Genomic DNA, 12,229 nt, shown 5'->3' with positions numbered 1-12,229 from the left:
CGAGGATTCTGTATATCTTTTTCTTCTGCTCTTGCCAAAGCGAAAACCTGCCAATTTACACAATTAGGAAATAAGATCCAAGTATTACAAAACTTACAAAAACATTTTTTTTCTGATCAACAAGCTACACAATTGTCCTCCTTGAAAGAGGAATATGACTTACTTTCACAATCAAAGGCAGAGTTTATTTTACATAGGACAAGTCAACAATATTATTTCGAATCGGAGAGACCTAGCCACTTATTGGCCCTCAGTCTGAGGGAATGTGAGTCTAAGACATACATCGGTGCAATAAAATCTTCGGATGACCAGGTAACCACAAATCCTATGTTAATTAACAATGTATTTAAAGGGTTTTACACAAATTTGTACAAAACCGAAACCAATTTTGATGAGTCAGTTTGTAAAGAGTATTTGAATAAATTAGAACTGCCTCGGATCACACAGATGGATAAAGACTCTTTGGAGGCCCCGTTAAGTTTGGAGGAGCTCCATGAAGCACTAAAAAGCCTTCAGAAGGGCAAGTCACCAGGCTTAGATGGCCTTCTTCCTGAATTATATGTAGAAATATGGGATGTGGTAGGGATTCATTTAATTTTGCAATCGAGCATGGTACATTTCATAGAGACCAAAACACATCTTTGATATCACTGCTTCTTAAAAAGGGTAAAGATGCGTTAGTTTGCTCTAACTACAGACCAGTATCACTCATCCCATGCAATCTAAAAGTTTATGCTAAAACTCTTGCCTCTCGCATGGAGAAAGTAATTCATAGCTTAATCAAAGTGGACCAAACCGGTTTTATTAAGGGGTGTCACGCATCCGATAATATGCATCGACTGTTTCATGTACTTGATTTTGCAGACTCTCTTCCGAGTCCTTGTGCAGTTTTTTTACTTGACACAGAAGAAGCCTTTGACAAGATAGATTGGAACTATATGTGGGCAGTTCTGTAAAAGATAGGATGACCAATAATTTTCTCCTATTAAATTCAGATAAGACAGAGATATTACTTATTGGACCAAAAAACATTACACAGAATCTCGTAGATTACAATTTGCAACTAGATGGATGTACTGTTACTTCCTCTACAGTCAAAAATCTGGGTGTTATATTAAACAGGAAATTGTCTTTTGAAAATAATTTTTCCCATGTTACAAAAACAGCATTCTTCCATCTTAGAAACATTGCCAAGCTACGAAACATTACCTGTTCCTGATGCAGAAAAGCTAGTTCATGCGTTCATGACCTCTAGACTGGACTATTGTAATGCACTTCTAGGTGGTTGTCCTGCATCCTCAATAAACAAGCTACAGGTCGTCCAAAATGCAGCGGCTAGAGTCCTTACCAGGTCAAGAAAATATTATCATATTACTCCAATACTACAGTCTCTGCACTGGCTACCTATTACTTACTTATAAGGCCCTTAATGGTTTAGCTCCTGCGTACCAAACTAGTCTTCTACCATGCTACAATCCATCACGCTCCCTAAGGTCACAAAACGCTGGACTTTTGATAGTACCTAGGATAGCAAAGTCCACTAAAGGAGGTAGAGCTTTTTTCACATTTGGCTCCCAAACTCTGGAATAGCCTTCCTGATAATGTTCGGGGTTCAGACACACTTCCTCTGTTTAAATCTAGATTAAAAACACACCTCTCTATGGCCAGGCATTCAAATAATGCATCTCATAATTTTGGACTGCAGTTATATCTGATCAAATGTGCATTATTATTCTTTAGCTTGGGTTAAACTAATTAATTTTACTTGGCTGGAACAGCAGCTGCGCTAATTATGTCTCTATTTGTTTCTCTGTTTTGCCACGGGATTTACATCCCGTGGTAACTAGGATTTACACAAGCTCCAGTCTGGATCCAGAACACCTGAGGAAGAGATGATGCAACCCCTCAGAGGACCTCAGATGATGCTAACCCAGAGACAACATACAGAACTACCACATTTTGCTATAAGTTTGATTTCATAATTGCTGTTAATAGTGTTAACCGTCTGTTTTTTTTACGTCTTTTATTGATTTTTCTGAACATTTCTGCCATATGCACATGAACTGACAGTCACCACTGATAAGCTACTACTAAATATTGTAGAAAATTTGTTTTCTGTAAAGTTGCTTTGCAATGATTTGTATCGTAAAAAGTGCTATACAAATAAACTTTAAATTGAATTAAATTGAAGTGTGCAATGTTTTGGTTGCGGTGAACATTACATCTCTATGATTAAGACACTCTACTACTCACCTGAGGCATCAGTCTTAACTGGTAATATTATCTCCCCCCATTCCCTTTACAGCATGGAATGAGGCAGGGATGTCCACTTTCCCCTTTACTGTTTTGTTTATCCCTTGACCCACTAGCACAAGCTATTAGGAAATCTGACGTTCCACCGATTAAGATTCATTACCATAATCATATTATTTCGCTGTACGCTGATGACATTATCTTATATTTAGATAATTTTGATTTGTCAATAACCGGTATAATTAAGGAATTTGACCACTTTAGTAGTTTATCAGGGTACAAGATAAACTGGACTAAATCTGCTTTAATGCCAATTAACAATGTTAAAGTTAATTCTCCTATCCCCTCATTCATTCCTATTAAAGATTCTTTCCTTTATTTGGGTATAACCATATATAAAGACATTCACAAAATTGCGAGAAACAATTTTAATAATATTTTAGTCAAGATCAGAAGTGATACTCAAAGATGGAATAATCTTAAATTCTCTCTTCGAGGCAAAATCTCCACCGTCAAAATGAATTTGTTACATTGGCTTAATTTTATTTTTCTATGTTGCCACTTTCCCCTCCTACAGGTTACTTTAAGGAGATCAATTCCATACTTTCCCAGTTTATCTGGAATGGTAAACAACCCAGAATAAAACTTGTCATGTTGCAGTGTCCTATACTTTCGGGAGGATTGGCTGTACCAAATTTTGGATTATATTATTTGTCCTTTCAACTTAAGGCTCATCATATTTGGGTTGATCCTCAATCTTAAGCTTCATGGACAGTAATCGAAACTGACAAGGTTAAACCACATAGGCTCCAAGATATTTTATTTGCTGGCACAGGAAATAAAAATGATAAATATAAATTTGGCCCGGTTGTGGCCAGTTCTATTAGGATCTGGAAAAGGGTGGAACGCCTGATGGGAGGACCTTTCAAATTTTGTAACAACACAGCCTTATGGCACAACTTTAATTTTTTATGTGGAAGTCAGCCATTTGTCTGGTCCTCATGGTCTAAATTGGGCATAAACACATGCGGTGACTTATATGATAACCAAGGACTCTGCTCATTTCAAGAACTAAGAACTAAGTTTTGTTTACCAGCATCATCATGTTTTGTCTTTTTTCAGTTACGTTCTGCTCTCAAGGCCTATGGAGTTCCCTGGGTATCCCCCATTTCCTCTCATCCCGGTCGGCCATCTGTTTCTTTAATTTATAGTAAACTTAATGATCACACTGCAAAGCCTCTTTCTATTAGACATATATGGAATCGTGAATGAACAGATTTTGATTTATCGGTCGACTGGAAAAAGCTGTGGTCTAATCTAATCTTAACTTCTAAAAACTTGGCTCATCATCTTCTCCATTTCAAAGTCATCCATAGAACATACATAACTCCATACAAGAGGTTTAAAATGAAACTGCAATCGACCTATAACTGCCATATCTGTAACACTGTATCATCAGGTACTTTTCTCCACATGGTTTGGTAATGTCCAATTGTTGTTAACCTTTGGACTCAATTGAATTCTGTTTTATCCTTTTTACTACGAAATGATTACACATCTAATCCATGTTTATGTCTTCTCAATGACGATTCCAACTGCTGTATAAGTTCATTAAAGAAGAGAATGTTGTTTGCTGCTTTTACAGCTGCAAAGAAGACAATAATACAAAACTGGTTTACTCCTCACATGTGTGCAAAAACATTTTTGATTCACAGCCTCCTTAAAATAGTGACTTGTGAATATACATCAGCACGAATGAACAGGGATAAACCTAGTACCATTGATGCATGGCAATGTTTTTCTATCAAAATTTTGGATTATATAAAGGAATGACTATAAAAAGAGTTTTTTTTTTTTTCAGATTGTAAAAATATTGATATGTCTGTTGCTTCCCCTTCCCTGGTTTGTTTGTTTGAATGGATGTTTTGTTGAATCAAAAATAAAAAAAGTTCCAAAGAGCTCCAAATTTTAGAAGTGTGCCAGGGTTGCAGGATCCTGATAGGATCAACATCAGATCAGTTGTTTCTGGGCATCAAAAGCTTATCTGAGAGGTGTTGAAAGGATGCAAAAACATCATCTATATACATTTTTAAACATTGATATGCTGTATGTTGCCCATTGGGAAAAGGTCCTGTCCATCACTGATGATGGGGAAACAAAATTTGATACTATGGGGGCAGACATAGAAAAAGCTTGTAATTCATAATGATGCCTAAACTGTCTCCAGATTTGCAGTGAAGTTTTTACAATGACATTTTTGGTAAAGAGAGGATATGAACTGTTAATATGGGAATGTAGCAGGGCTGTTAATGTAGTGGGCAAACATGAGGCTACTTCCATGGCAAGCCACATGGGTAAACACTGAGACTGAAGTTGGTTTAGTCAGTATTGAAAGTTAGTAGCCTAGTACATCGACCATCTTTCAAAGTCTTTCTGAACTTGGAGCAGTAGATTATCAAAGTTAAACTTAAAAAGATCTTGAAATCTATTGGTTATCCAAACCCCATTGTAGTTAAACCTACCCTGTGCAATTTTAAATGGCATTATTTAGCATAGTATTTTTTGGCAGCTGAGTTTAGTGGGAAAAAAACCCACTTTTGGCTAGATTTAGTTTATAGCCCGAAATAGAGTCAACTGATTGTAAAGTATAAGGAACCGGAGGAACTGACAGTAAAACCTGAACTAAACAGAAGTTCATCTGTGTACAGTGAGACCTTCTGCTCTATATCTATTCTTGTTATTCTTTTTATTAACGGATTAACTTTTAAAACAGCAGAAAGAGGTTTGATGGCAATAGCAAACAGAAGTGGGCTTAAGGGGCATCCATGACGAGGGGATCTGTGAAGGTTAAAGTATTGAGTGAGTATTATTGGTTCTAACTGAGGCCTAGGGAGCGAAGTACAACAGTTTTACCCATGAAATTAATCTTTCACCAAGACCAAATTTCTGTAAAGTATAAAAAAAAGGTATCCCCATTCTACCCTAACGAATGCTTTCTCAGCATCTAGTGATATTACAGCTTCTGGGGTAGAAGGGGAAGAAGAACTAAACACCATGTTACATAATCGTCTGATATTAGAAAAAAAAAAAGAATGTCTACTCTTAAAGGGGTCCTATGAAGCAATTTCAATTTTTCCTTTCTCTTTGGAGTATTACAAGCTCTTGGTGCATAAAGAAGATCTGTAAAGTTGCAAAGACTAAAGTCTCAAATCCAAAGAGATATTCTTTATAAAAGTTAAGAGTCAACCACGCCCCCCTAAAATGCCTTGTTTAAACACGCCCTCACATGCTGTGGAGTCGCTGTGTGTTTCGTTGTGAAAGCTAAACTACTTTTTTTGGCCTTCCAAAAGAGAACACTAGAAATCAGTGGTTAAGTTGTATTTACAACACTGTTCCAGAACAGTCCAACCCAAATATTCAGATGTGTGCTGTGCATTTTATGGAGGTTGAGGACTATTTCCTGAACCAGTAGCCTGCAATGCATCTGTGGCACAACGGCTTTTTCTATAAAGTTGGGCAGTTCAGACTTTGCAAGGACAGTCTGGTGCATCTGACTCACAGCCTGTAAGTACGTTTTATATATTTAAATAATTTCCCACTGATGATTCAAACACAAGTTTTGAGCAGTAGAGTAGGCTTGTTGTTCATATGACCCCTTTAATAAAACCGTTCTGATCTGGACATGTAATTGATGGCAATACAGATGCCAGTTGCACCGATAACAGTTTTGATAACTTAAAGTCGACATTTAGTAAACCAACAGGCCGATATGAGGAGCATTCCATTCTTTATTCTTTTTTAGGATCAGGGAAATTGAGTCTTGATTAAGCATTTGAGGAAGTTTCAGTAACTTAAATAGTAACTTAGAATATCAAGCTCTGCCTATCATGACTGGCGTTCCTTATAAATATCTGAAGATGGGGTGACTGCATATATATTATCTAATTGAGTTATTCTGTGTCATCTCAGAACGCCTCTCTTTGTTTAACTTTGTCTTATGACTTATGACATATGAAATTATTTCTCCCCTGAGGTATGTCTTCAAAGCCTCCCAAAAAGAGATGCAGATATCTCTGGACTTCTGTTTGTGAATATGAAAGTATATTTTATTAGAAACAAATTCCACAAAGCTCTGGTCTAATAACATACAAGTATTCAGCTGCCACAATAGTTGCGTACCATCAAGCCCATTAAAGTAAATATTCATGGTTACTGGTGCATGATCTGATATAACAATAGCATTATAATCGCATGATACTATTGACTGAATAAATCTATGATTAGAAAGTAATCAATGTGTGTGAATGTTTGGTGAACAAAAAGAGAATGCTTTACCATGTGGATTAAAAAACACCATAAAAGATTGGACTGCACGAGCAGATTTTGAAACGAATGATCAAGATCTGGGTTAAACCAACAATTGAAACCCCTCCCAAAAATAAGAAAATATGAAGATTTATCTGGTAGTGAGGAAAATAAGTATTTAAAGAATTTGTCATTGTCCCAATTAGGGGCATACTGTAAATATTCACCAAGAGAAGTGCAGTGTTACCAATTCTCCCTGAGACGATGACATACCTGCCATTTGGTTTAATATCTGAACATACAAATTGCACAGATGTGTGTTTAATTATTGCTGTCCCTCTAGCCTTACCCTGAAACATGGAATGGTAAACTTGACCAACCAATCTTTTTTTTTTAATAATAGGTCTTTGGCTTTAAGGTGAGTCTCCTGGAGGTAAACAATATGTGACCCTTAGTGGTGAAGATGGTGTAACACCTTGCTCTGTTTCACTGGCTCGTTTACATTGTTTCGTTTACACGAACGTTGTTTCTCCTAGAACAACCCTCCAAATCTTTGCAATTAGCATCCAGATGAGTTAAACAATCACTGAGAGATGAAATCAAATTCTCCAGTTCTGTTATGCGATCGCTGTGATCAGAAAAACGCTCCAGTTCTTTGATGTACAGGTGCTGGTCATATAATTAGAATATCATCAAAAAGTTGATTTATTTCACTAATTCCGTTCAAAAAGTGAAACTTGTATATTATATTCAGTCATTACACACAGACTTTTCAAAATACAGAATATGGTTCCTGCTTGGCATTCCTGCCTGCCGCACCTCCTCCAGTGCACCTTTGGGTCAGCTGCAGGGTCATCAGCTGGTGCCACCGTTCACGGACGTTTCGCCCCCTTTCCAGTAAGTCTCCAGGTGGGGGGGCAGTGGCTTATGGGGACGTCTCCCCGCCATCCCCTACAGCTACCCTCACTGTGGTACCGAGCCCCAATTCCTGTCCCTCCTCCGTAGCCACAACCAGTAGCTTGCCTCCTCTGCCTCCTCTGCCAGTTCTTTAATGGCTCTCCTCAGGCTTACCCCAGTTGTCCAAGCAGCTTGAAGAAGCTGAATTGCAGACTTTCCCACAAAGCCCCTGCATCCAACTTCTACAGGGTGGATGGTCGTGGTCCATCCCCCGTCTCTGCACTCCGCTGCCAGATCAGAGTACTTGAGCCACTTGAACTCGTACGCCACTGATATTCCCTCTTCCCATGGCACAGTCAACTCAATAATAAGAGCCTTCTTGGCCGCTGTGGACCACATCACTGCATCTGGCCTTAACATTGTCTGAGTGATCTCTGTTGGGAAGATAAGCTGGGTGCCCAGGTCAACACGCATCTTCCATCACTTTCCAGGGGTGAGCAGACATGTTGTCCTTCCTACCACTGTTTTCTGTCCACCTTCACCTGGTCTGAGGAATGGGATGTTTGGCCGAAGGGGATCTGAAGAGCTATTTGCCCGGACTCTACATCTTTCCAACTGCTCCGCCAAATTTCTCAGCACCTGATTGTGCCGCCATCTAAACCAGCCCTGCGTCAATGCAACGTTACACCTCGACAGGATATGCTGAAGGCCTGCATTGGCTTCATTGCACAGGGGGCACTTGTCCTCACTTCCGAACCACTGGGAGAGATTTCGGGGACAAGGGAGGGTGTCATACACTGCCCTCACGAGAAAGCTGAGCCGCGATTGCGGGGTTCGCCAAATATCTGCCCAGGTTATGACTCTGTTAGTAATATCCTCCCAGTGGGTCCATGCTCCTTGTTTGCCCTGGGAAACAGCCTTGATGAGGTAACGGTCCTGTTCCATTCGGGAGACCTCTTCCACCACCATGGTCTTCCTCTGCTCCCTTGTGGCTTTGGACCAGAACTGGACTGGCTCTCCCCAGCCCAACCCAGCCCGGCTGTGTTGGACTCTTCCCATGACCTCCTTGTGTTGTGGCCTGGTAATGGCTTGGTCGACCTCTTGCTGGGCCCTCCATCTGTGCCCAGTGTGGATGGTCTCGCCTGCACTCTTCACTGCTTCGTCCCTGGATTCCTTTAGCTCGACTACAAGACGGGTCTTCTCCTGCTTGTATCCGAGGTTGATGGACTTCAAAGGAAGCTGAAGAGCATTCTTGCCGAAAAGGCCTGTGTCAGAGAAGCAGCGCGGGAGGCCCAACCACTTCCTGATGTAGGTGTTGGAGATGGTGTCCATCTTGCTAGGCCAAGGATGACGGTATTTCAGACACCTTCAGAGGCCACATCACACGCTGGAAAAGTGTGAATTGGTAACACCATACCTTCCCCGGTAGCTGGCTGCTGTCAATTTTTTCGAGCCCCTCTCTCAGCTGCTTCTGTACCAACTTCCCCATCTGTCTGTCGGAGAGCTCTGACGTGTACTCCCTTCCAAGACTTCGGACGGATTGCTCTTTCAACAATGGTATTTTCTCCCCTCCTGCTGTGAACACCGTCCTGTCATCTCTAACCCCTTTCCTGATTGAAAGGCTCCTGGACTATGAGGGCTTAATTCTTCATCCTAGTCCATTGTATCAGCTCATCAAGGCGCTTAAGGAGCCGGGCTGTACATGGAGCTGTTTGTAAGATGGTTGTCACATCATCCATGTACCCTCTCAATGCCGGGAGTCTTCCTCCTGATGGTAATCTCATTGATGTATTTCAAATGTTTATTTCTTTTAATTTTGATGATTATAACTGACAACTAAGGAAAATCCCAAACACAAAAGGTCATTGCAGAAGAGGCTGGCTGTTCACAGAGCTCTGTGTCCAAGCACATTAATAGAGAGGCGAAGGGAAGGAAAAGATGTGGTAGAAAAAAAGTGTACAAGCAATAGGGATAACCGCACCCTGGAGAGGATTGTGAAAGAAAAGCCATTCAAAAATGTGGGGGAGATTCACAAAGAGTGGACTGCAGCTGGAGTCAGTGCTTCAAGAACCACTACACACAGACGTATGCAAGACATGGGTTTCAGCTGTCGCATTCCTTGTGTCAAGCCACTCTTGAACAACAGACAGTGTCAGAAGTGTCTCGCTTCAAAAAGGACTGAACTGCTGCTGAGTGGTCCAAAGTTATGTTCTCTGATGAAAGTAAATTTTGCATTTCCTTTGGAAATCAGGGTCCCAGAGTCTGGAATAAGAGAGGAGAGGCACACAATCCATGTTGCTTGAGGTCCAGTGTAAAGTTTCCACAGTCAGTGATGGTTTGCGGTGCCATGTCATCTGCTGGTGTTGGTCCTCTGTGTTTTCTGAGGTACAAGGTCAACACAGCCGTATACCAGGAAGTTTTAGAGCACTTCATGCTTCCTGCTGCTGACCAACTTTATGGAGATGCAGATTTCATTTTCCAACAGGACTTGGCACCTGCACACAGTGCCAAAGCTTCCAGTACCTGGTTTAAGGACCATGGTATCCCTGTTCTTAATTGGCCAGCAAACTCGCCTGACCTTAACCCCATAGAAAATCTATGGTGTATTGTGAAGAGGAAGATGCGATATGCCAGACCCAAGAATGCAGAAGAGCTGAAGGGAAATATCAGAGCAACCTGGGCTCTCATAACACCTGAGCAGTGCCACAGACTGATCGACTACATGCCACGCTGCATTGCTGCAGTAATTCAGGCAAAAGGAGCCCCAACTAAGTACTGAGTGCTGTACATGCTCATACTTTTCATGTTCATACTTTTCAGTTGGCCAAGATTTCTAAAAATCCTTTCTTTGTATTGGTCTTAAGTAATATTCTATTATAGATCTGAGACTCCAAGTCCAACTCTCTAACCATTAGGTCATGACTGGCCCTGAATATAGAGAGTTTCCCGCTGTTCCCGCACATAATAATCATTCTCCTACACCAGGGGTGTCAAACTCAATTCCTGGAGGGCCGGAGCCCTGCAGAGTTTAGATTCAACCCTAATTAAACACACCTGATCCAACTAATCAAGTCCTTCAGGCTTATTTGAAAACTACATGGTAAATATGTTGGGGCAGGGCTGGAACCAAACTCTGCAGGGCTCTGGCCCTCCAGGAACTGAGTTTGACACCACTGTCCTACACTGTTTCTTTATTTGTTTTAAACAGCAGAATGAATATTTGTTTATTTCAGGGCATAATTTGTAAACAATTAGCACATAAACCGTTGTGCCGTTCTGCTTATATAGCAACAGTAACCAAAGGGGGCGGGTCTTTGCCAAGGGTCAATTACTTACATGTAAAATTACAACAATTACAAAAAATAAAACCTTTAAACGTGTGCTTGGCCAACCTCAACTTTAACACTGGCGTAAGGCAAACGAACCATCTCCATAATGACGATAAATAAATAAACATTTACATTTACATTTAATCATTTAGCAGATGCTTTTATCCAAAGCGACTTACAAATGAGAACAATAGAAGCAACAGATCAACAAGAGAACAACAACGGTATACAAGTGCTATGACAAGTCTCAGTTAGTCTAGTACAGAACACGTAGCCAGGGTTTTTTTTTTTTTTTTTAAGAATATGATAGACAAGAAAAGAAAAGGTAAGTACTAGTATTAGCTGGTTTCGTTTATAAACTAATAAACGATCCTATTTCTTGATGGGGTTAGCAGGTTAGCAGAAAATGAGAAAATATGTTAACACAGCTTCAATTAAACCTTTCAGCCAGCGGTTTGCTGGATTTGTCACAGGTGAAATCACTGCTGTGCTTTGAATCTGCAGTTCCTCATTAGCTGAAACATTTAGTAACTCTGTCTGAATGAGTTTAGCAACTACTAGCAGAATATGAGTAAGAAAGGGAATCTGATGGCATTATGTATGGATTTACACTTACATTGAGTATGATGCCGCGGAGGTGTTTCTGAGCCAGTGTACTCGCCATCTCCTGCCATAAACACACACACACACAGAGTCAGACACAGATCACAAACATCAGCGTGTCTGTGAACGTCTGAGCCAGACTATCACCACAAACACACCGCACAAACACAAACACAGCCCACAACTGAGTGACAATGTTTTGAGAGAAAACTGTTAGAGGAAATATTGAAGAAAGTCAACAAATATGGACTGTTATATCAGGATTAATAAACTGCTGCTTGACCAATCAGATTTGAGGACTGGATATATTTGTTGTATACAAGTAGAATAAGTAATTATATGTTTGCATTAGCTGTTTCTTTGTGTGACAGTTTCCTACACTTCTTTTGTGTTGTACCTGATGTATGTGATTAGACCAGTGAGTTGGTTTCTGTGTGTGTGTGTGTGTGTGTGTGTGTGTGTGTGTGTGTGTGTTTGTGTTGGTTTTTTATGAGAGAGAGAGAGAGAGCGAGAGCGAGAGCGTGTGTGTGTGCGTGTGTGTGTGAGTGTGAGAGAGAGAGAGAGAGAGAGAGAGAGAGTGAGTGTGTGTATGTGTGTGTGTGTGTGTTCACCTGGCGTCTGTCCTCTGGGGTTTTGAGGAACAGGGCGTTGATGAGGGCGATGGCATACGTCTGGATCTCCTGATTGGACCTGCAGGGATGATGGTACACACACACTGTTAGAGGTATCTTGCTCTTGGATTCTAACACTGCTGGCCTCTAGATCATGTGTCACTGTCTCATGTCTCCAGCAGACTGGAGCTCCACCTCAGGAGACGAGAGGGCCACGCTCAACCGGTATAA

At 40.7% G+C, this 12,229-nt stretch overlaps 1 protein-coding gene across 4 annotated transcripts in view; it reads right to left on the bottom strand.

The window, feature by feature from the left end:
- Window positions 1–12,229, bottom strand: part of LOC109072978 (engulfment and cell motility protein 2-like) — a 45,149-nt gene that overhangs the window by 22,836 nt on the left and 10,084 nt on the right. For all 4 annotated transcript variants that reach the window (XM_042765840.1, XM_042765837.1, XM_042765838.1 and 1 more), the window contains exons 9-10: window positions 11,999–12,077; window positions 11,401–11,451 (exon numbers count right to left, since the gene is read on the bottom strand). In XM_042765840.1, the coding sequence (XP_042621774.1) occupies window positions 11,401–11,451; window positions 11,999–12,077 (130 nt within the window). The remainder of the gene's footprint in view (window positions 1–11,400; window positions 11,452–11,998; window positions 12,078–12,229) is intronic.

Source organism: Cyprinus carpio, chromosome A11 (genome assembly GCF_018340385.1).
Source record: "Cyprinus carpio isolate SPL01 chromosome A11, ASM1834038v1, whole genome shotgun sequence".
Taxonomy (NCBI): Eukaryota; Metazoa; Chordata; class Actinopteri; order Cypriniformes; family Cyprinidae; genus Cyprinus; species Cyprinus carpio.
Note: the sequence above shows the minus strand (reverse complement) of the source record. Positions and strands in the feature narration are given on the sequence as shown.